Below are 20,638 nucleotides of genomic sequence, written 5' to 3'. Positions count from 1 at the left end.
TCTGTTCTGGTCAGGACCTCATGGATGCCAATGAGAAATTGAAGTCTCAGTCTAAAGAGCTGAAGGAAGCTCACAGTCAGAGAAAACTGGCCATGCATGAGTTTTCAGAGCTCAACGAGAAACTGTCAGAGCTCAGGTAGATCCCTTTCCTGCACTTTTCTCCAGTCAGATCTCAATCGGTTGACTTATTAATGTGCTGATATGGAACACTGATTCTGTACTGTTTGTTTAATAATGTTTTTAAACACAGAAATTGTATGAATATGCAATGCTACAATGTTTTCCTGTTCTGGCTGAATTGTACGCAGGTCAGCAAAGCAACGCCTGGTTCGCCAGTTGCGCGACAAAGAGGAGGAGATGGAAAACCAGAATCAAAAGGTGGAGGCTCTCCGCCTTGAGGTGCGAAAGGCCGAGAGGGCCAAGAAGGAGGTAGAGTAGACTCCCCCGTGGTTGCTAGCACACCCTGTTCTGTCTTCATCCACTGGTTGGTGCACAGTAAATCCTGCTGTTGCTCTCTTTGTGCTCTCTCTGTGTGACCTGCTCACAGTTCATTAGAAACAATGTTGCTGTGACTTTATGCACTGCTGAAAATATAATGGGTGTAACTGCAGTAGATGTCCACACAGGTTCACATACACAAATATCAGTGGTATAAAGTCACAAAATGTATCCATTTGATTTGAGACATTGTTTCTCTTGTATTAGAGGATGTTTAAAATGTGCGTGTATTTTTAGACAGCCATACATGATTCAGTTACAAGAAATAGTTTGTGAATTGTTTCTCTATAAATATGCTATAGTGCATAATCTTATTTTCACTCAAGTCTTAGAGGTAGCTGAAGAGAACCAGTGATGCAAATAAAATGAAATTATTAGGATTATTTATTGAAGAAAATAAACCAATATTGCGGCTCTGTGAGAGAACCATTGCTTTCAGTCTCTGCTGTGACTCCTTTGGGAAGGATTCACATCAGCTTTCAGAACAGCTTCAGTTCTGGGATGCAGGCGTGTTTCCTTTCATAAACTGCTCACTTCAGGTTCTTTAACAACATTTCTGTTGGATTCATTTCAGGATTCAGACTCCAAAACACGATCTTTGTTCTTTGACCGTTGTCTCGTAGAAAGACTTTCGACCACTTTCTTTTGAGACTCAGTGCACAGACCGATGTCCTGACATTTTAGAATGTGCTGGTATAATTCAAAATTCAATACCCCATCAATGATAATAAGCTGTCCCAAATGGGCTTAAACCATGACGTCACCACCGTGTTTCACAGATGGGGTAAAGTTTTCCTTTCTCCAAGCAGAAGGGTTAGCTCTGTTGGTGATAGATATACAGACCAACATCAGCCAATGTTAGAGGACTTTTAACTGCCTCCAAGTCACCCTGCATTCACCTGTGACCCCCCCAGTCTCTTACACAGCTTGCTCTCGGAGTGATCTTTGTTGGCTGACTATTCCCAAGGATATGTGGGAATTGGTGGAGTCCAAACCACAGAACTTGGATGTAAATTGAATTTAGTTTCCCATCATATTCATACAGAAATCTAGAAAAACCTTCCAAAGGGTTCACAAACTACTTCTTGCAGCCTTAGCATGTTTGAAAAGGTGCTTTCATCCAGTCACCGTAGATCATTTGTGTCTGCTGTCAGATGGAGGCTCAAGCAGAGGAGCAGGCAGCAGAGAAGCAGAAAGAGAAGAAACTAAGAGAGCGTAATGAGCAATATAGCCGACAGCTGGAGGAGGAGTTGGAGGGGCTTAAGGTAAGTACACACTCACAGGTGAAGGTGAACCTGTCCTCCTACAGGGTGCACACCTGTGTTTTAAATGTGTTTTAGTTACTTTTTAACCATATTTTACCATATTTGAGTGTAAAGAAATAGAAATACATTCACTTTAATGAACCATCCACAAAATAGATGGGCGACGACTAATGCTTGGACACCCCTGATTTAAACAGTTTGTTTTTTTTTCCTGCACGATTACAAAACATATCGGTACCTCTTTTTTTTCTCTCTAAATAAATCCACTTTTCTCCTCATTCCCACCATCCAGGTGAAGCAGGCCGGCTCCTCCGCTGCCCCGGCCTCAGCAGACCAGACCCAGGAGGCTGGACGCCTGCGTGCAGAGATGGAGAAGAAAACGCTGTTCTATGAGGAAGAGTTGGCACGCAGGGAGGCGCAGCACAGCACTGAGCTGAAGGCCCTGCGCAAAGAGCTGAGAGACGCCGAGAGCCAACAGCTCAACCTGCAGAAAGAGATCATGATGCTCAAAGATAAGCTAGAAAAGACTCGCCGCGAGAGGTATTCCATTCATCCCTCTTTCCTGGGGATTGTTCTGTTAACGTTATTTCACATCAGCAGTCTTTGTGTAGTTCTGTCTTTTATACTTTAAATCTGAGTTCTTATATTGTTTTTCTTTATTATTTTTCAGTGATGATTTCATGAGGTAATTAGTTACTGTTAAGGGTAGTTAATCCACTGTGTAGTATAAATATAGCCATTAGAGTAGTACTCTAGCTGTCCCTCTGTACTTGAGAGTTGTGTATGTAGAGGTCCTTCAGAAGTAGTAAAAAAATAACAGTACTCTCTATCTTAGGCTGTTATTGTAATAAGTATGCCCTCTCCACAGGCCTGTTTAAACTGCACTGCAGTACCCTACACAGTATTTAATGATAAATGAGAGCAGCAGAGGTTGAATTGGTAAAACAAAAAAAAAAAAGAAACATCTGTCAAAATGTGTCAACATGGAGATTTTATACCAATAAATCAAAAGAACTTGTCTTTGTTCTGCAGCCCTCCTGGCGCTCAAGGTCACCTGATTCAACACTGGGAACCACCAGTTTAATAAAATTTTAATAAAATCTTATTTTTGTGGCGAAAGCTTGAGCGCTTTGTTTTTGTTCTGTCGCCCAGCCATCCAGCCTGGTGTTAGTGCCATATTACTCCCACTGCTTTCTAATTCAGCTTTAAACACAGCGCTGTATCAGATTCTAACTGCATTAATGCGTTTGGATTTAATAATGCATCTCAGGCTTTGATCTGGGTTTTGGAGAGATGTGGGAGTTACAGGGGACATAGAAGAACAGAGCTGAAGCACTGAGAAAGAAAAACTGCAAATCTCTTAACAGGCTTTTATTTTTGAAGGATTCAGCTGGTTTTAATGTTAAAATGACAAAGACAGGAATCTGGATTGAGTTTTGCATTTCTAAATTGTTGGGTATAAATCTAGGTTTATACAAAGTCACAAGTTTTACAGTAAGTGTGTGTGTGTGTGTGTGTGTGTGTGTGTTTTCCCTCAGCCAAAGTGAGCGGGAAGAGTTTGAGACGGAGTACAACCAGAAGTATGAGAGGGAACGAGTCCTGCTCATTGAAGAAAACAAGAAGCTGTCCAGTGAACTAGATAAGGTACACTATCTCTTCATCTGTCTGTGCACACAAGGTAACAAAAATCAGTGTCGGCACACATCTATACAAACCTGGTTTATCTTTCTTAATCTGTGCCTTCTTGGCATTTTAGTGATCTCTCTAACACACACTCAGAAACACACAGTTCTTTGACCCCAGGTAACTCCTCTTGGGCCGCTCAAACTCTTTCATCACATTCCTCCCTCCACCCCCGCTCTGCCAGCAATGCCAAAGAAATCACTGTTCAATATCCTGCATAAAAAACGCTCTGCAGCCTCCTCCACAGTCAGATGGAATGACTCTCTGGATTGAGTTTTGTTGATTTTGGAAGTGGCTCTTGGAAGTTCAGAAAGGCCCTCGTTTTTAAACAATGTCTCATAAGTGGGAGACATTTTGACATGTGGACTAAAGTGTTGGTTTTAAAGTCTGTGGCTGATTAAAAATGCACCGTCTCTCCATGAAATGGACAGAATATAGATGAGGCTGGGATTATATCACTGTAGTTATTTCATGTGGTGTTTTGTTATTTCACACACTGAGTAATATTTTTCAAAGTCATCAGGATGGATTCGATCTGTCTGCGTGCTAGTTTTAACAGTTTTTCAGCACATTTGGAAGTGTTTGAAGATCTTATTGTTTGACTAGTCTCACCGACTGGACCATGTTATGTTCTGCACTTCCATTGTTGAGGCTGCAGCTGCAAGGTGGCTGGTGCCTGTTGTGGTAATCCCTGGTCAGGTCCTTTGATCAGCCAAGTCATCGGCGATACGCTGCATCTTAACCAGCTGTTTGTGACTAGTAAGGGCAGGTAACCGGCGCTTCAGCGGTGATCACCTGACGTTCAAGGGTTAAACAACTCCTTGGTGGCAGGGCCCCTGGGGTGGAAGAGATTGGCCCTGAGTTCCTGAAGGCTCTGGACACCTCTGCAGTGTCGTGTGGAGATCGGGGGCAATGCCACTGGATTGGCAGACTGAGGTGGTGGTCCCCATCTTTAAGAAGGGTGACCGGACGGTGTGCTCCAACTATGGGGAATCACACTCCTCAGCTTCCCTGGGAAGGTCTATGCCAGGGTGCTGGAAAGGAGGGTCCATCTGTTAGTCAGATTCAAGAGGAGCAGTGCAGTTTTTGTCCTGGTCGTGGAACTCTGGACCAGCTCTTTATCTTCTCAAGGATATTCGAGTGTGTGTGTAGGAGTTTGCACTACCAGTCTACATGTGTTTTGTGACTTGGAGAAGGCATTCGACTGCATCCCTCAGGTCATCCTGTGGGAGGTGCTGCAGGAGTATGGGGTGTTTGGCCCATTGTTACGGGCCATTCAGTCCCTGTACAACCGCAGTGAGTGCTCGGTCCGCATTGACGGAAATAAGTTGGTCTCGTTTCAGGTGGGTGCTGGACTCCACCAAGGCTGCTCTTTATCACTGATTCTGTTCATAATTTTTATGGACAGAATTTCTAGGCGTAGCCAAGTGGTGGGAAGTGGCCTCAGAATCTCATCTCTGCTTTTTGTGAATGATGTGGTCCTGTTGGCTTCATCAGGTGGTGGCCTCCAGCTCATACTGGAGTGATTGACAGCTGTGAAGCGGTGGTTATGAGAATTTGCCCCTCCAAGCGTGGGGTCATGGACCTCAGCTGGAAAAGGATGGAGCGCTCACTCCAGGTCAGGCATAAGTTGCTGCCCTCGGTGGAGGAGTTTAAGTATCTCGGGGGAACTGTTCATGAGTGTGTGGATACAAGTGGTGGATATAAGCTTCCTCCAAATGGTGGCTGTACTGTCCCTTAGAGGTGGGCTGCTTAGGCTGCTGCCCCCATGACTCAGCCCCAGATAAATGGAAGAAGAAGATGGATGGATCGCGTCATGTGTCCCCAAATTGCTCCACGGGTTCCTTGTTCTGCCTCAGCATTGTGAATTTCACATTCTAGAACTTGCAGTTAAAAATAAGCACATAAAAACTTAACATACATCGTCAGTCAGCCTGTAAAGGACCACAATAAATATTACTGCAGTAAGCAATGATAGGTTCAGATCATTTTAATAACTCAGAGAACAAACACACAACTCTTTTGAACTTGTGCAAGGAGGAGAGATCCATTCCTTGAACTCAGCTCGCGGCTGAGCGGAAGTTATCTGTCCTAAGGGACTGCTTCCTGCGCAGCGCTTTTATTCGGACTTTCACAATAAGATCACGTGGGTTACACCAAACGCAGTTTACAGCATGCAATAAACAACATTCTTGGCTTTTTCCTTACCATATATGGTAGTAAGTATCCTGTAGAATGTGCATGTAACATGGCGTATATGAGACACATATCCTATATGTGTTCTCTGCAGGCTTGAAACAGCCTGCAGGTAACTACAACTTCCTTTGTAGAAAATTGTTACCACGTGTTTCCATTTTAACCATAAAAACAACAGTATCATATGTACATAAAACAACTTATAGAAAATATACAAACAGAAGATGTGATAAGTTATAACAAACAGAATGGAATTTATACCATAACTCCAACAGCAATTTCATATTTAGTGAGATTAACAATAAACAAAGACATTTCACTGAAGTATGTCTGAAGTATATATTTTAAAAAGTCAGAAGCAGTCGAGTCAGCCTGATCATCACTTTGATAAAATATGTATTATTACAATATTGGAGTTTCAAATAATGAGGTTCATGTCTCTGGTTTGACTGGTTTTATTTATTTTTTTCTGCTCTTGGCTCTGTGTGACCTCAAAGAGAGCAGATATCTTTACATGGTCATCACAGGCACACAGCTCTAGCTGTGAGCACATAAGCCCTATCCACCTGCTGCTGCTGTTTAGGAGGGGTGCCCAATCTGAATAAAGTTGCCTTAAAGGGAGAGCAGTTAAAACAGCTCGTTTAAGACTGATTATGAGCTGAGGAGTTGCACCAACAACCAGTATAAGATAAAGGTTTGTTTTCAATTGGGAATCATTCAAAGCTTCTCTAGTAGAATAAAAATGTGATGCTGGAAAGAAGTGTAATAGACCCATTTTAAACTTGTTTCAACAAAATGCTGAAGTAATACCGAATGTGACATTCATCATACTGCTACATGGGGAAAAAAATATCAGTTTTATCTTCTACAGCATGTGGAATAGTATTTTGTAGAACTTGCTTCCTTAATGGCTACATCCATGATTTCCTGGCATTTCCAAACACACTCTAGTTCTAGCTGTTTTCACTGTAGCTGCTACTCGTATCTGAGCATGTGGTTAATGATCTGTTGAGGAGCATGTCCCATATTTGCACCCAAAGCCGACAGTGTTGAAGTGTCCTTCTGTAAAGGTCGCTAATGGGAACGCACATCATTTGTTGGATTTGTCTCCAAAGGTTTACAGTGCGTGCCAAAGAACACTTTGTTCACTGTGTTTATTTCAGTGGCTTAAAGCCTCTTTACAACGCAGACATCATTTCAGGGCTGTGACCGTCCGCAGAGATGCTTCAAGCATTTGTCGAAAACCAGCTTGGAGAGCAGTTGGAAAGCGATGCTAACTTGCTACCCGAGCTTGCTCATTATATCGCAGTCCCACAAAGTGCAAACAGCAGGGGCAGCTTGAGCCCTGCAGTGATTTCACTACACCGGCCCCTCACACTGAAGGGTTCGGGAGATAAATCGCTCTCGTGCGTGAACAATGCACACACCTCCTCAACAGCGGTGTGGTCCTTGTGTGATGGAGCATCTGGGAACTGAATCATGAAAATCTGTCTTCAACAATACACTGATTAATTTAACATGTGCTTATATATTGAAACATTCATTATGTTCAAGGCCGAGCACCGTCACAATCTCACAGCCCGTGAACCTGTTAGACTCATTACACTCTCCAGTTTGCCATTCACGGTGTCGGTGTATATATTAATCCATTTACCAGGTGTCAGACTTCCAGTGACAGCTTTATGATTTGACACTTTTTAATATTGTGTTTAATATAATGTGTTTTTTTTTTTTTTTTACCCCTGTTTGTTTTTCATGCCCTCAGCTAACCATCATGTTTGAGAAGGTGAGCAGCTCCTACAGGCAGCTGGAGGAGGAGATGAGGGAGCTGGCTGATAAAAAGGAGAGTGTAGCTCACTGGGAGGCCCAGATCACAGAAATCATCCAATGGTAAGATACACATTCATATATGCACACTGCTGCCTTCTCAAATGTCCCAAATACTTGCTGAGGTATACATTTACACACTGATACTAAAGCACAAATTGAAAGACGGTTATATTCAGTCTGACGAAGTGCAAACAGACAGCACGCACCCTGTCGCAGTGGATTGGGTTCCTTCTTACGGTATAACTGCAGCATTTCTCGCATACCTCTGAAGATCACAGAGCTACTCGACCCTGCCTTCCACTCAGATCACTTCCCAGCGCAGCTGACACCTCGCCAGCTGCTCAGCCTCTCACTGTTGGACAAGCCTAAAGTCTTTACATAGCACACATACCACACACACACACACACAAGCACACACACAAGCACATACACATTCCAGACATGTAAGTACAAATGTTGAGTCTGGTATGCCAGTTTAGGGGAATTTAGTGATCACCGTTGCCCCCTGGTGGTGGTGCTGAATTACTACTACAAGGGATAAATTAGGAAGTAATGTCACTTGGTAGGTAAAAACACAATAAATCTAATCCTCTTTTCATGCCTTTACATTAGTTCTGATGTCTGAATATGAATCATGTGCAGTGTCAGTTCACGTGAATGTCAGAAAATGTTTGCGTTAGCGCCGGCTTAAGTTCATGTTCTGAACACTGGCAACGTTTATTCTGCCTGAGTGTTAAGGATTAGTGAGCAGGTCGGGGAATCCTGCAGCCTGAACATGTGTCCATATCTGTTTGTGTTAGTGTGTGTGGTGACTGATGTGTAAGCAATGGTAAGTGTGATTCGGGTCACAGCATCTGAAGAGCATACAGTTAAAAGGCAGTGTTTACATACTGTGTGTGTGTGTGTGTTTGTTTTTCCATTTCTGCTGCTGAAGGATGTTTTGTAGGACGGTTGAAATAACTTGTCAACACTCTCATTGACAGAGTTGTGTGTGTGTGTGTGTGTGTGTGTGTGTGTGTGTGTGTATGTAAAAAAAAAAAAAAAAAAAAGTAATAAATAATATACTGTCAAAGTATTTATTGGGTTTAGATTTAGACCCTTGAATGTGTAGTAATCCAGATCTGTGTGTGTGTGTGTGTTTGCTTCAGGGTGAGTGATGAGAAGGATGCTCGGGGCTACCTGCAGGCTCTGGCCACTAAGATGACAGAAGAGCTGGAGGGACTGAGAAACACGAGCCTGGGAGCGAGAGCCACGGTAAATAAACAGAAAAACCTTGTTTATCTGCTGCAAAATTAAAGAAAAAAGCAAACATTGTTACTGTTGGTAGAAAAATATTCAGTGATTTTAAAAATGTTAAAATAATGAAACTGCAGTGTAACTAGACTGAACATCAAATAAGACTGCGTTAGTGTGACCTCCTTTCAGTATTTTACACAGTAAGTCTGGACTGTTGGACTTTCTAGTCATGCTTTTGCCACTAAGGATGGTCATTCACTCAGTCTGATCTTCTTTCTCTGTTGCAGGACATGCCGTGGAAAATGCGGCGTTTCGCCAAGTTGGACATGTCGGCACGTCTGGAGCTGCAGTCGGCCCTGGATGCTGAGATCAGGGCCAAGCAGAGCATCCAGGACGAGCTGAACAAAGTAAAGGCCAACAACATTTCCACTGAATGGTATGAATGCTAAACTTTTTTCTTCCTTTTTTTAAAAAAAATATATTTAATTTTGAGAACTACTGCTGAACAGTATCTGATGTATCGCCATCTCTGATCCTTCAGTAAACTTCAGGAAGTGGAGATTAAAAACCAGGAACTCCTGGCTGAGATTGACCGGCTGAAAAAGGAGACGGAGGAGCTGCGGCTACGAAGGGGTGAATGAATACAGCAATAACTAATTATTTTTTTACATTTTACTGTCCCTTTCACATAAACGAGGCACTGATGTGATGATGGACTGATTTGAGGGAACACTTTCTCTGTGTGCTGTGGGTGAACGGGCTCTGTATACTGAAACCTTTGGAGATTATGGCACTAAAAGAGGGTTATGCAACAATCAGAAGCTTGGAAAATCATAATTAGAGATAAAAATCATGTGCTATGTACATAAAAATGTATTGTTTCTTAGGGCTTATGAAAGTGCCCCCAGAGGCAGTCCTGTGACTTGTTTTGTTTAAGTCACCCTTTGATGGTTTAATACTGTGTTCTTAACAATGCTCGTCTTATTTGTTCTGTGACTGTAGGTGTCAAGCACCAGGATTCCCAGAATTCCTTCTTGGCTTTTCTCAATGCCCCCACCTCAGTTCTTGACCAGTTTGATGTGAGTATTCAAGTGAAGTGAAGTTGATGTGCACAAAAAAATATCTGCCTTTAATTAAAGGTTCAAATTCCTGACTCTGAAAGCGTCTGCTGTCCATTAAGACCTGTTTTTTTTCTTCTTCATGCTTTCATGAGTCTTTATTTTTATCTTTTGTTTTCCTCACATCACGCTCTGCTACATCAGGATTCTTATTCCTCATCCTCATCTTCTTTAATTGAGTTTTGGGAAGATGTAAGTTCATCTTGGTTAGGTGGGGCTCCCTGTGTGTGTGAGAGTGAGCGAGTGGATGCACATGCAACAGTAACTGTATGCTGTAGGACAGTGTATGTGCGTATTAGATGAGAAGACAGTGTGTGTGCATACTATAGATCAGTGTGTCTACATGTCTGTGTATGTTACTGCAAGGAAACATGGATCCACTGAGAAAATGAGTCCTGTCATTACAGCAAGGGAAAAAAAAACCTCTCGTTAAGTGTCCATATTGTACCCATCATAACGAGGTGATGTAGCTTTTTAAAAGTGGCTCATATGTCGCCGGATTGTGTTTCAAGTTTGAGCTCAGCTCAGTATCTGAGCCCCGTGTTCCTGCGAGGAAGAGCTCAGCGAGCGACAGAGGACAACAATTCAGACTTAATCTGTCTTAAAGTTTGCACAGTTTGAGTGTAGCCCCGGCCTGCAGGGATGCAGTCAAAACTAATGCTAATCTTTACAACATTAGCTGCACAACTTGCTAACAGTGAGGATTTTCCATCAACAGTGCTCTTCTAGCAAGGAACTAACATTATTGGATTGTGGCTGGGGCGGGGGGGGGGGGGCTCTTCTAATATTTTTGGGTCTCTAAACACGCCGTGGACAATTAATTATGTCCAGAAATGGGGAAAAAGTAGAACTTGTAGAAACAACAGACGAGAGAGATCATGTCACTGTTTCTAGTGTCCTGCTTTTTGCTTTAAGAAAATAATCTGGTTAAATGATTTGATCTAATATTCCAGATAAACAGATAAAGGTGGACATTTCTTGCAGTGTGTTGTCCTTGTATTTAGTTGCCTGTTAGGCCTCATAGGGTAGTGAACTGTTGGAATGGCTGGACGCTGGCTTTCTAGCGCTAGAACCTGAAAAGAACGACATCATTTAGAACCTTTTATCTAGATATTATCATGGGTTTTTTTTTTCTTTTTGAATTGTCACTGTTCTCCATACTGAATTTCCTAAGCAGCTCCTTCCTTATTACCATGTGTATTTTCTCCTTTAGCACCTATCCTCCATGTCTTCAGCTCAGCCCTCATGAACATACAGTAATCTAATGCAGTGCTTCCCAACCAGGCTTACCTGTGCCCCAGTGTGATGTCATACAGGAAGGCACAGCCAGTTCATTGAACGTACTCAAGGAGCTCAAATTAAGCAGTCAGTGAATTAAATAAGTATACACACATATATTTGTATAAGAAGAAAATAAACAGCGATACAAATTGGTGTGACCAGTAAATTCACAGTGATGACGCAGGGAGTCGTGATCTAAAAGTAAAAAAAATATAAATAAATGGTTCTCTAAATAATAAATAATGGCTCTAGTTTCTTTGTGCTGTAGAGGAAACGTTACATCAGACAGATGCGGTTGGGAGCCACTGGCCTAATGTAATAAATCCTTTTGCTCCTATTTTTCTTGTTTCTCCCTGACTCTGTTTAAAGATGTGTTTGCAGCTGTTAGGCAGCCTTTCTGATATTCACTCATCTGTGTCTCTGCCTCTCTTCCTGCCACTGAAGCGCTCGCCGTCCGTCGGCCCAGCTAGCAAAGGCAGACGTGTAAGCACCATCGCAGCGCTGTGCGATCCTGTCGAGCCTTTTTTAAATGTGCCGTCTTGTCACGCTGGTTGATTTGTGTGGCTGTCTGTTTGCATGGCAGGGTATTTGTATTGTCAAACCCTTCATGTTTGGATTTTTCTGGTTTTTATGTATCTGTGGTATTGCTACATGTGCTACCTGTTTGCTTTGGTGCTTTTTTTTTTTTTTTTTTTTTTGGTTTTTGTTTTTTTTTGTTTGCATGGTTTATGGTGGATGCTTGCAGCGTTTGAAGCCGGCACGGTTATTGGGCTGTGATGTGTTATATGTGGCGGTGTGATATTGTTGTGCTTTGGAAGCTCGGTGAATATGTTTTCCTGCTGTGTATTGTGGTGGCTGCCCTTCTGCTGTTTTAACTAACAATCTGTTACTCCTCCCCTCTGCCTTCATCACTTCCTCCTTCATTTTTGCCCCACCTCCAACTTTGTCTTGTCATCCTCATCAAATTCTCTGATCCTCTCCTTCTTTTTGTCATCCTTTTCTTACTCTCTGTTCTCTCCTACAATTTTCCCCTCTCTCCACAGGTGGACTCTGTGGATAACTTCACCCCCTCCAACACTCCATCCCGGGAAGATGACCCTAAGTCACACCTCAAGTCCCGCTCTCGTTCACCCTCCATGGCTAGTGATATGGAGCCCATAGAGGTTAGACATTCCCTAAATCTGGGCAAGAAACTTACAACCCCAGAAACTCAGCCACTTTCCTTAATCCACTGCCTCTGGGTGACCTGCTTAAGGTGGTAGTAATCACTGCATCTATATGAAGATAAAGATAGGCAGCTAGCTTAACATTGGAAGCCTACCTGAAAACTTTAAATGGCTCCTTTACACGATGAAGGATGGAAGCAGATGTTTAAATTGGCAGTTATCAATGACACGTTTAGCTGAAACTCACAAAGCAGAGACTGTCAAATGGCTCATCCATTGTGCTTTGATGGGAATTCAATAATTGAGTAATGTGAGGAGCTAGCAGCACATTAGCCTCCAGTGTAAACTGAATATGGTGCGCTTTCAGACTGTTTTTATGAGGCAAGTAAATCCTGCAGAAACACTGCTGAGCTAAAGTGATGCATGTTTTTTGTGCTGTCTGTCGTGCAGTTGATAGACCATCCGCCTCGCTCAGTTCAGACACCCACCATGCGTTCAGGAGGTTATGGCAGTATTGGGCGCTCCTCACCTAAGGTTAGTCATTTATTACTCACCGTTGTGCAGCCACGGCTCAGATTTCTATGTTTGATGACCGCTGAGTACATCTCTCTCTCACTCATTAACGCTCTCCGCAGCCCAAAGCACATCAGTTTGTGGTGAAGACGTTCAACACACCCACTAAGTGTAACCAGTGCACCTCTCTTATGGTGGGGCTTATCCGCCAAGGCTGTACGTGCGAAGGTAAGAGAGAGGAAAAATGGACGGAAGGATGTTTGAGCTTTGTAGAGAGAATTGGAAACAGTTTAAAAATTCAGTACTTTTAGAGTCACACCCCTGACTTGTCCCCCTCTGTCCTCCTTTTCCAGTATGTAACTTTTCCTGCCATGTAACGTGTGCGGACAAAGCTCCAGCTGTGTGCCCTGTGCCACAGGACCAGACCAAGGGCCCACTGGGCATTGACCCTCAGAGGGGAATCGGTACTGCATATGAAGGGCACGTCAGGGTGAGTGAGCTCGATGAAAGCCTTAGACAGAGACCCGAGTGCTCAGTTCTGTAAATGTAAAAAGTCTGTCTCTGTTTCTGTTTGTAGGTGCCCAAACCAACGGGGGTGAAAAAGGGTTGGCAGAGGGCGATGGCCGTGGTCTGTGACTTCAAATTGTTCCTCTATGAACTGGGAGAAGGAAAAGCAACACAGCCGAGTGTAGTAGTCAGTCAAGTCATAGATATGAGGTCAGAACTACCACCAGCTCCTCCTTCATACTGAAAATAACAGCTCAAACGATGAGTCAGGAAATTATCTAAGCATTAACAACTACCTGTTTTTTTTCCAGTTTCTGACAGTAAACTCACAGAGTGACTTTGGCTTTTGAAATGTTTGGATGCGTGTTTGAAAGACGTCATCGCTCTGCTCGGGCAAAATAATATTTTTCCTGTTTTTTTTTTTTTTTGACATTTTGAAACCACAAGATTAATCTAAAAATAGGCAAAATGAATCAGTCATGGAAATAATGCTCAGAAATCGAGCATCCCAGCTCGCCCCCACCTGTCCTGCCGTATCAGACCTCAGCAACAGAGTATCTGTTTCTGATTCCAGGAGGCAGGGGCGCGTCCTCTTCCAGGGCCGTCTCAGGACAGAACCCGTGAACAGAGCACCTTTTAACTATAGCGGCCCCGACTGGAATATTCATAACATAATTATTTACATTTCTTCAAAATGTTTTGGATTTGCAGCCGAACTTTTAGTCAAGAGTGGTTCATTGTTTGAAAGCAAGATGTTAACATGCTGGAAAAGTTAGCGCCTGCATTTGTAAACTTTGATCTCGATCTTTCATCCAGGGATGAAGAGTTTTCCGTCAGTTCAGTCCTGGCCTCTGATGTCATCCACGCCAGCCGCAAGGACATTCCCTGTATATTCAGAGTGAGTTCCTTTTCATGATCTCTGCGCAACTAGTTTCAGGAAACCTGGTCAAACTTTCCTTTAAGTGAACAGCAGTGATTTATGGAGAACACAACACTTTGTCAGAGCTGAGTGTTCATAATATTTGTAATGCATTCCTAATGAATTTACTGCTTTGGTTATTGTTCCCAACTAGAAATTTGTTTTAGATGCACTCACAACAAACAGCAAAAGAATCTCTTTCAAACATATAACGTGACCTTTCACCTTCCCTCTTCTTTCGTCAGGTGACCGCATCCCAGCTCTCCCCCTCCAGCAGCCACAAGCCCTCCATCCTGATCCTGGCCGACAGCGACCAGGAGAGGAACAAGTGGGTGGGCCTCCTCAACGAGCTCCACCGCATCCTAAAGAGGAACAAGCTCAAGGAGCGCTTTGTCTACGTCCCCAAGGAGGCTTACGACAGCACACTGCCCCTCATCAAGACGACGCAGTCTGCTGCGATCATAGGTGGGCACTCAAGGCTCATGTTTCACTTCAGAAGGAAATAGGATAGCTTAACAAAGAGTCCCAGAACTCAGTCTGCAACAAACGTTAAAGACTGTTATGTCTCTGCAAATCACCCAGACCCAGAAAGACTGAGCGCATAATCATCATCATAGAAGAAGCTATTTTTTCTGTTTTTAACCATTAAAATCAGACAAAGACCCTCGTCCCCGCAGTTTGATTATTGTTAGTTTTGACAGCAGAGGAAGTAGGTCAGAGAATTTTTAGTACAGAGTTTTCTGCCTCCTTACTGCCGCCGTCTCACTTCATTTGTTTTGCCCTCAGATCACGAGCGTGTCGCCCTGGGCAATGAGGAAGGCCTTTTTGTCGTCCATGTCACCAAAGATGGTAAGAACCACTCAGAAGCTGTTTCTTCTGATCTGTGTTCACGTAAATGTCTCTGGTTTCGTCTTGTTGCTGTTGTGGACTGTGTGTGCAGTGTTCTTGGGAAATAGGAACCTTTGAAGGGAATCACTGCAGGGACCAACTTAAGTTTCAGAGAACTATTGTGTGTTTGTTTTTAAACCCCCAAAAGGGCCTGCAAAGGAGGTAAAACTTTGACAGTTCATCAGGTTATGAGTAGGCTTCGAAACAGTAGCTCTGCAGTGGCTCATGTACTTCAACAAGGTGAACTTGCCTCCCCATTGCTCATTAAGAGGGAGAGTGATCAGCAATGGTCAAGTCAGTTAGAAGGGAATGAAGAGACTGATGAAAACAACACAGTGAATCACACAAATGTGCCATAAATTTTGGACACATTAAGTTCTAAAACACAAACATTCCCACATCTTGGCCAACTCTGCAGGAAGTGCCTTTATACCACAGAGGAAACCACAGAACTGAAGTGCTCGAGAAAAGTTTGCGGGAGTAAAACTTCCAAGTTGTGTCACCTCTCCTTACCTCCCTATCTTCCTTCCCACCTGTCCTTTCCCTCTGTCCTCAGAAATAATCCGAGTGGGGGACAACAAAAAGGTGCACCACATCGACCTGATACTCCACGAGCAGCTGCTGGCGGTCATCTCTGGCAGGAACCGCCACGTCCGCCTCTTTCCCACGCAGGCCCTGGACGGCCGCGAGACCGAGTTCTACAAGCTGGCTGAGACCAAAGGCTGCCAGACCATCGTGTCGGGTCCGGTCCGCAACGGCTCCCTCACCTGCCTCTGCGTGGCCATGAAGAATAAAATCATATGCTATGAGGTCAGAAAACAAACTTGCTAACCCCCTCAGCTTCTGCCGTGCTCACTGTTTGTTACTTTTTAAACTTTGTGATGTGCGAAAACTCCTGCAGGTGAATAAGAGTAAAATGCGTCACCGTCGGCTGCGGGAGCTGCAGGCCCCGGGGCCAGTTCAGTGGATGGGTCTGCTCAGTGAGCGTCTTTACGTGGGCTATCAGTCTGGCTTCATGCGCTACAGGTACTTCATATGCTTCTCACTGAGTCTAATTACATACAGATACATTCCTCTGATCCCCATAAGATGCTTTCTTAACTGACTTTGTGCTTCTGAAACCCTCCACAGTGTCCATGGGGACATGTCCCCCGTCAGCCTGCTCCACCCTGAGGACCACACGCTGGCCTTCATCCCTCAGCAGAGCCTGGACGCACTCTGTGCTGTAGAGATTTCCAGCAAAGAGCTGCTGCTGTGCTTCAGTGCCATCGGGGTGTATGTGGACTCTCAGGGCCGCAGGTCGCGCCAGCAGGAGCTGATGTGGCCAGCTGTGCCCAACGCTGCCTGTGAGTGCAGATGTGCTTCATTTATATGCAGTTATAGTTTTAGCTGCAGATACAAAGATGCAGCATGTGGTGTGATGGACAGGCCATCCACCCTGTATTCTATAAAATACACAAATGGGGAGTAAATGGAAATATGCCGTTTCCTGTTCTTCAGGCTACAACGCCCCCTACCTGTCTGTGTACAGCGAGAACGCTGTGGATGTGTTTGATGTCAACACGATGGAGTGGATTCAGACCATCCCGCTCAAGAAGGTCGGCGTCTGCTGCTAATGCTCGTTTCCACACACTCTGTCTGGATGTTTGATTGCTACAGTTCAAACTTTGACGCATGTTGTTTGTATAACGTGAATCCCTCCACTAAACTAAATGCTCACTGCTCAGAAATTGATTTGTTGATTTCTCTGCTTGTCCTCCAGGTGCGTCCTCTGAACGTGGACGGCTCTCTGAACCTGCTGGGGCTGGAAACAGTGCGCCTCATCTATTTTAGAAACAAGATGGCCGGTAAGAGCGCTCTTTGTGCTGTATGAAGCTTTGCGTGGTTATATTTAAGCATCAGAAGAAAAAGTCCTCAAAGTCTCCCGTTGGCTTCACTTTATTAAATTGCTTTATTATTAGTGGAGAAATAACTTTAAGTTAATTTTGTGGCAGGTGAGGATCCTGCTGATTTCAACTGCTTAATAATCGTTTCCATGTAAAGTTTTAATCTGTTTCAGACTGCAGGGGTTAAATGTACAGTATTTCTATTTGAGAAAGGTTGTAGTGAAATTATGAGGCAGCAGACAATAAAAGGAGAATATGGCAAACTTAAAGATGAGGTGTGCCGCACATCAGCCAGATGTCAACATTGCTCAGCATCGTGGAGTTAATGAGCGAGCAGTGGCGCTGTGTTTGTCACTGCTGCCTCACAGCAAGAAGCTTCAGTTAATATTAGAAAATGGAAATGAAGGCACAGTGTGCAGTGTCAGCAGGCAAATGATTAGTTTTGTCATTTGTCGCGATCTTTCAGAGGGTGACGAGCTGGTTGTCCCGGAGACGTCAGACAACAGCAGGAAGCAGATGGTGCGCAGCATGAACAACAAGAGACGCTACTCTTTCAGGGTGCCTGAAGAAGAGCGGCTTCAGCAGAGGAGGTAGTTTACCTGAAGCTTCGTACTCCCTGTGCATCATCGGGGGAATTCTCTGTTATTTTTCTCCAAACCTTTTTTTTTTTTTCCATGTGCTGTTCTGTTAATGCGGCGCCGAGCTGCTTTCTGATGCTAACGGATGCTGGCCCATGCCACGGTTTCTGATAGTTGCATTTTTGCTACCACCAGTTAGTGGCTGTATTAGCATCACTGCTGCGGGCTCGTCATGCAAAATTTAGGGAGGAAAAACAGAGAGAAAATATGCTGCGGTAGTCACACTGAAAAGGTAAAAAGACATTTTGTGTCGACAGTAGTTGGTTTAAAAAAAACAAAAAAAAAACCCCGACCAGCTGCAGCCAACTCGATACGTTACAGTCCATGTTTAACAGAGGAGAGCATTTCAGTCTCACTTAGTGTGATTTTGAGCCTCTGAATTTATGTCTGTTTGTGATCCCAGAGAAATGCTGCGAGATCCAGAGATGAGGAACAAGCTGATCTCCAATCCCACCAACTTCAACCACGTGGCTCACATGGGACCAGGAGATGGGATCCAGATCCTAAAAGATCTGCCCATGGTACATCTTCAAACACACACATACACACACACACACACAGATATACACACTTGCTTATGTAGATGCACACACAGCATCCTGAGACAGCACATGCACGCAGACACAAACACACACAATACACTTTTTATCCTGTGACATTAAGCATGCAATCACTGACGTGTGAGTGGAGAAAATCACCCTCACACACTCTGGTCCTGAGTTGTCTATAGAGACCATGCGTGCGTGTTTTTCTGCCCAAACCTCAGTATTTGAATCACATGTGGATCATCTATGTGTGTGCGTATGAGCATGTCTCTGTATGTTCATAGCTGTGCACCCTCCTCACTCCTCTCCCCCCCGCACTGCACTCTCTGGTGTGTGTGTGTGTATGTGTGTGTGTGTTTGTTTTGTTTTCTGTGTGTTTAAACCAGAACGTTCGTGTTCAGGATACCCGAGCAGGATTCAGCGGCTCCGTCAGCATTCCCTCCATCACCAAGAACCGGGCCGAGCCGGGCCGCTCCATGAGTGCCAGCAGTGGACTGGGCATACGTGAGTACCAGCAGCCTGTTGAACCTGCTGAGCCTGAGCTCATACCTGTCAGTGCTGTAGCTTCATGTTTGCTGCCTCCTCTCCTCTGTGCAGGCTCATCCTCGCAGAACGGCAGCGCACTCCGCAGGGAGCTGTCGGGAGGAAGCTACGGGTCCAAGCGCCAGACCATGACCTCTCCCTCCGAAAGCTCCTTGTCCTCTGGTGGGGGGGTGGACTGCGGTGATGCACCGCTCTCACAGTTTGACAGAGAGGTCAGTAAAAACTGAACATAGAGCTTCATGTGCAGTTGACTCTGAAGATTAAAAAAAATGTGTTTTTAAATGCTTTGGCTAATCAAACTAACCTGTGAATAACTTCAGTTTTTACTGGCTGCTGGTTTGAATCTGAGTGCAGAGTTAAGCTCAACAGCTTCGTCTGAAGTCCAGATAGAGATGATGATTGTTTTCTTGTCTTGAAAATGTAGAAGCTAGCATGAAGTATCTTGAACTAGACTGCGTTGTTCTCCTTTGAACAAAACTCCTCCCTCCTCCATCAGTCACAAACATCCCAGCATCTGCGTGCAGGCCGCTCACCTCATCCCACCGCTCCAGCAGGTGGTTCGCTCCCTGTGATGTCAGCGCTTTGTAGTGAACGGCGTCAGCTCGCCCAGTAGAGAAAGTCATTGCCCTGCTGTGATTCTTGCTTCAGGATGAGTCCCTTTCAGAGTTTATGCAGTTAAGACCTGGGGCTGCAGTATCGCTCATTAAAGTTTTCAGTTCTAAGTTGTGTTCATTCATATAAAGCGACTCAGATTGATAGTATAGTAAAAAGCTTCTGCAGTTATGGGAGACGTCCGCACTGACGAACCCTCCTCTCAGTCCGCCTGCCATTCTCCCTGCGGCTCCCCATTCCCATTGGCTCATAGGCCTGGACGCTGTCAGCTCCATCCTGCCCCATCTCGCCTCCCTCCATCCTAACCCAGCTGTACCCTGCTTCGTGCCTGCACCCCCCTCCCTCCTGCCCCTCTCTCCTCCCTTCCCACCCCAGCACGTTGTCTGTGGGCTGGGCGCTGAGTCTGAACTCTCCTCTGCAGTGGCAGGCAGTCTCACCGTCGGAGAAGACCCCCGATCTGAAAAGGGCTTTAAGGACCCTGCTTAGTAAGATGAAGGTAACGTCAACAGCTGCAAACACACAACTGAGAGCACCGTGTCACTGTGTATCAGCTCAGTATGTCCAGGCAGACGCTTTGTAAAATACACACACACACACACACATCACTGAGAGTCTGTCACCCCCGTCGCTGCACCACTTCAGCCCCGTCACATCAGCAGCCTCTGATGGTTTAGTTGCAGCTCTCACTCAGCCGCACCATCTGGCCTTCATGTTGTTGTCTTTGGTTGCTGATGGAATGGTGCAACGCTGCTTCACCATCGCTAATCACAGAGCATGTCTGCTTCCATACTGCTCCCTGATGGCCCGCCCATGTTTCCTCACCAGGAGCTGGCTAGACCACAGGGATGTGTAATAAGCAGGAACATTTTCAGGATTATTTAACTGTTTTTTGTTGTTGTTTTGTTTTGTTTTTTTTTTGGGGGGGGGGGGGGGGGGGTGCTCTGGGAGGACAATAACATTTTAGGGAGATCTGTGCTGGTGCCACCCCAGAATCACTGCCCTTCAGCTACGGCCCTGGTTATAAGACTCTGTTGGCACTTCTTTGGGTTCCTCAGAAACTTCACACATGATCTAAGTTATGAGTTGATGGAGAACAAAAATCTGCATGTTTGAGTGACTCCTGATGCACACGTGACTCTAAGATGACAGTTCAGCTGTTAGTGGCTGCAGGCGGGGAGCTGTGTGCTTTAACCACAGTGTAGCCGGGCAGCGCTGGCAGATACACCGTCTGTACTTTTAGAGCAAAAAGCCTTCGCTGCCCGTCTGCACCGACTCGTGAAATGCGTCTGCGGTTTTTCTCTGGGCATCCACAAA

General features: G+C 44.7%; 1 protein-coding gene across 6 annotated transcripts in view; it reads left to right on the top strand.

The window, feature by feature from the left end:
* The window catches only part of cdc42bpab (CDC42 binding protein kinase alpha (DMPK-like) b), a 74,744-nt gene that overhangs the window by 52,205 nt on the left and 1,901 nt on the right, over positions 1-20,638 (top strand). The window contains exons 14-44 of one of the 6 annotated variants that reach the window (XM_030721449.1): positions 15-136; positions 309-429; positions 1,653-1,763; positions 2,056-2,303; positions 2,434-2,448; positions 3,302-3,407; positions 7,408-7,532; positions 8,621-8,726; positions 8,996-9,144; positions 9,250-9,341; positions 9,711-9,787; positions 9,971-10,018; positions 11,552-11,590; positions 12,151-12,270; positions 12,724-12,807; positions 12,909-13,014; positions 13,140-13,276; positions 13,364-13,503; positions 14,110-14,191; positions 14,458-14,677; positions 14,999-15,061; positions 15,657-15,910; positions 16,002-16,126; positions 16,232-16,446; positions 16,601-16,698; positions 16,863-16,947; positions 17,453-17,576; positions 18,028-18,145; positions 18,571-18,673; positions 18,767-18,924; positions 19,746-19,820. In XM_030721449.1, coding sequence (XP_030577309.1) covers positions 15-136; positions 309-429; positions 1,653-1,763; positions 2,056-2,303; positions 2,434-2,448; positions 3,302-3,407; positions 7,408-7,532; positions 8,621-8,726; positions 8,996-9,144; positions 9,250-9,341; positions 9,711-9,787; positions 9,971-10,018; positions 11,552-11,590; positions 12,151-12,270; positions 12,724-12,807; positions 12,909-13,014; positions 13,140-13,276; positions 13,364-13,503; positions 14,110-14,191; positions 14,458-14,677; positions 14,999-15,061; positions 15,657-15,910; positions 16,002-16,126; positions 16,232-16,446; positions 16,601-16,698; positions 16,863-16,947; positions 17,453-17,576; positions 18,028-18,145; positions 18,571-18,673; positions 18,767-18,924; positions 19,746-19,820 — 3,666 coding nt within the window. Of the gene's footprint in view, positions 1-14; positions 137-308; positions 430-1,652; positions 1,764-2,055; positions 2,304-2,433; positions 2,449-3,301; positions 3,408-7,407; positions 7,533-8,620; positions 8,727-8,995; positions 9,145-9,249; positions 9,342-9,710; positions 9,788-9,970; positions 10,019-11,551; positions 11,591-12,150; positions 12,271-12,723; positions 12,808-12,908; positions 13,015-13,139; positions 13,277-13,363; positions 13,504-14,109; positions 14,192-14,457; positions 14,678-14,998; positions 15,062-15,656; positions 15,911-16,001; positions 16,127-16,231; positions 16,447-16,600; positions 16,699-16,862; positions 16,948-17,452; positions 17,577-18,027; positions 18,146-18,555; positions 18,674-18,766; positions 18,925-19,745; positions 19,821-20,638 lie in introns of all 6 variants that reach the window. The other 5 variants (XM_030721448.1, XM_030721451.1, XM_030721452.1 and 2 more) reach the window with 5 other exon arrangements.

The sequence above is a fragment of the Archocentrus centrarchus genome, chromosome 24 (assembly GCF_007364275.1).
Source record: "Archocentrus centrarchus isolate MPI-CPG fArcCen1 chromosome 24, fArcCen1, whole genome shotgun sequence".
NCBI classification, from domain to species: domain Eukaryota; kingdom Metazoa; phylum Chordata; class Actinopteri; order Cichliformes; family Cichlidae; genus Archocentrus; species Archocentrus centrarchus.
Note: the sequence above shows the minus strand (reverse complement) of the source record. Positions and strands in the feature narration are given on the sequence as shown.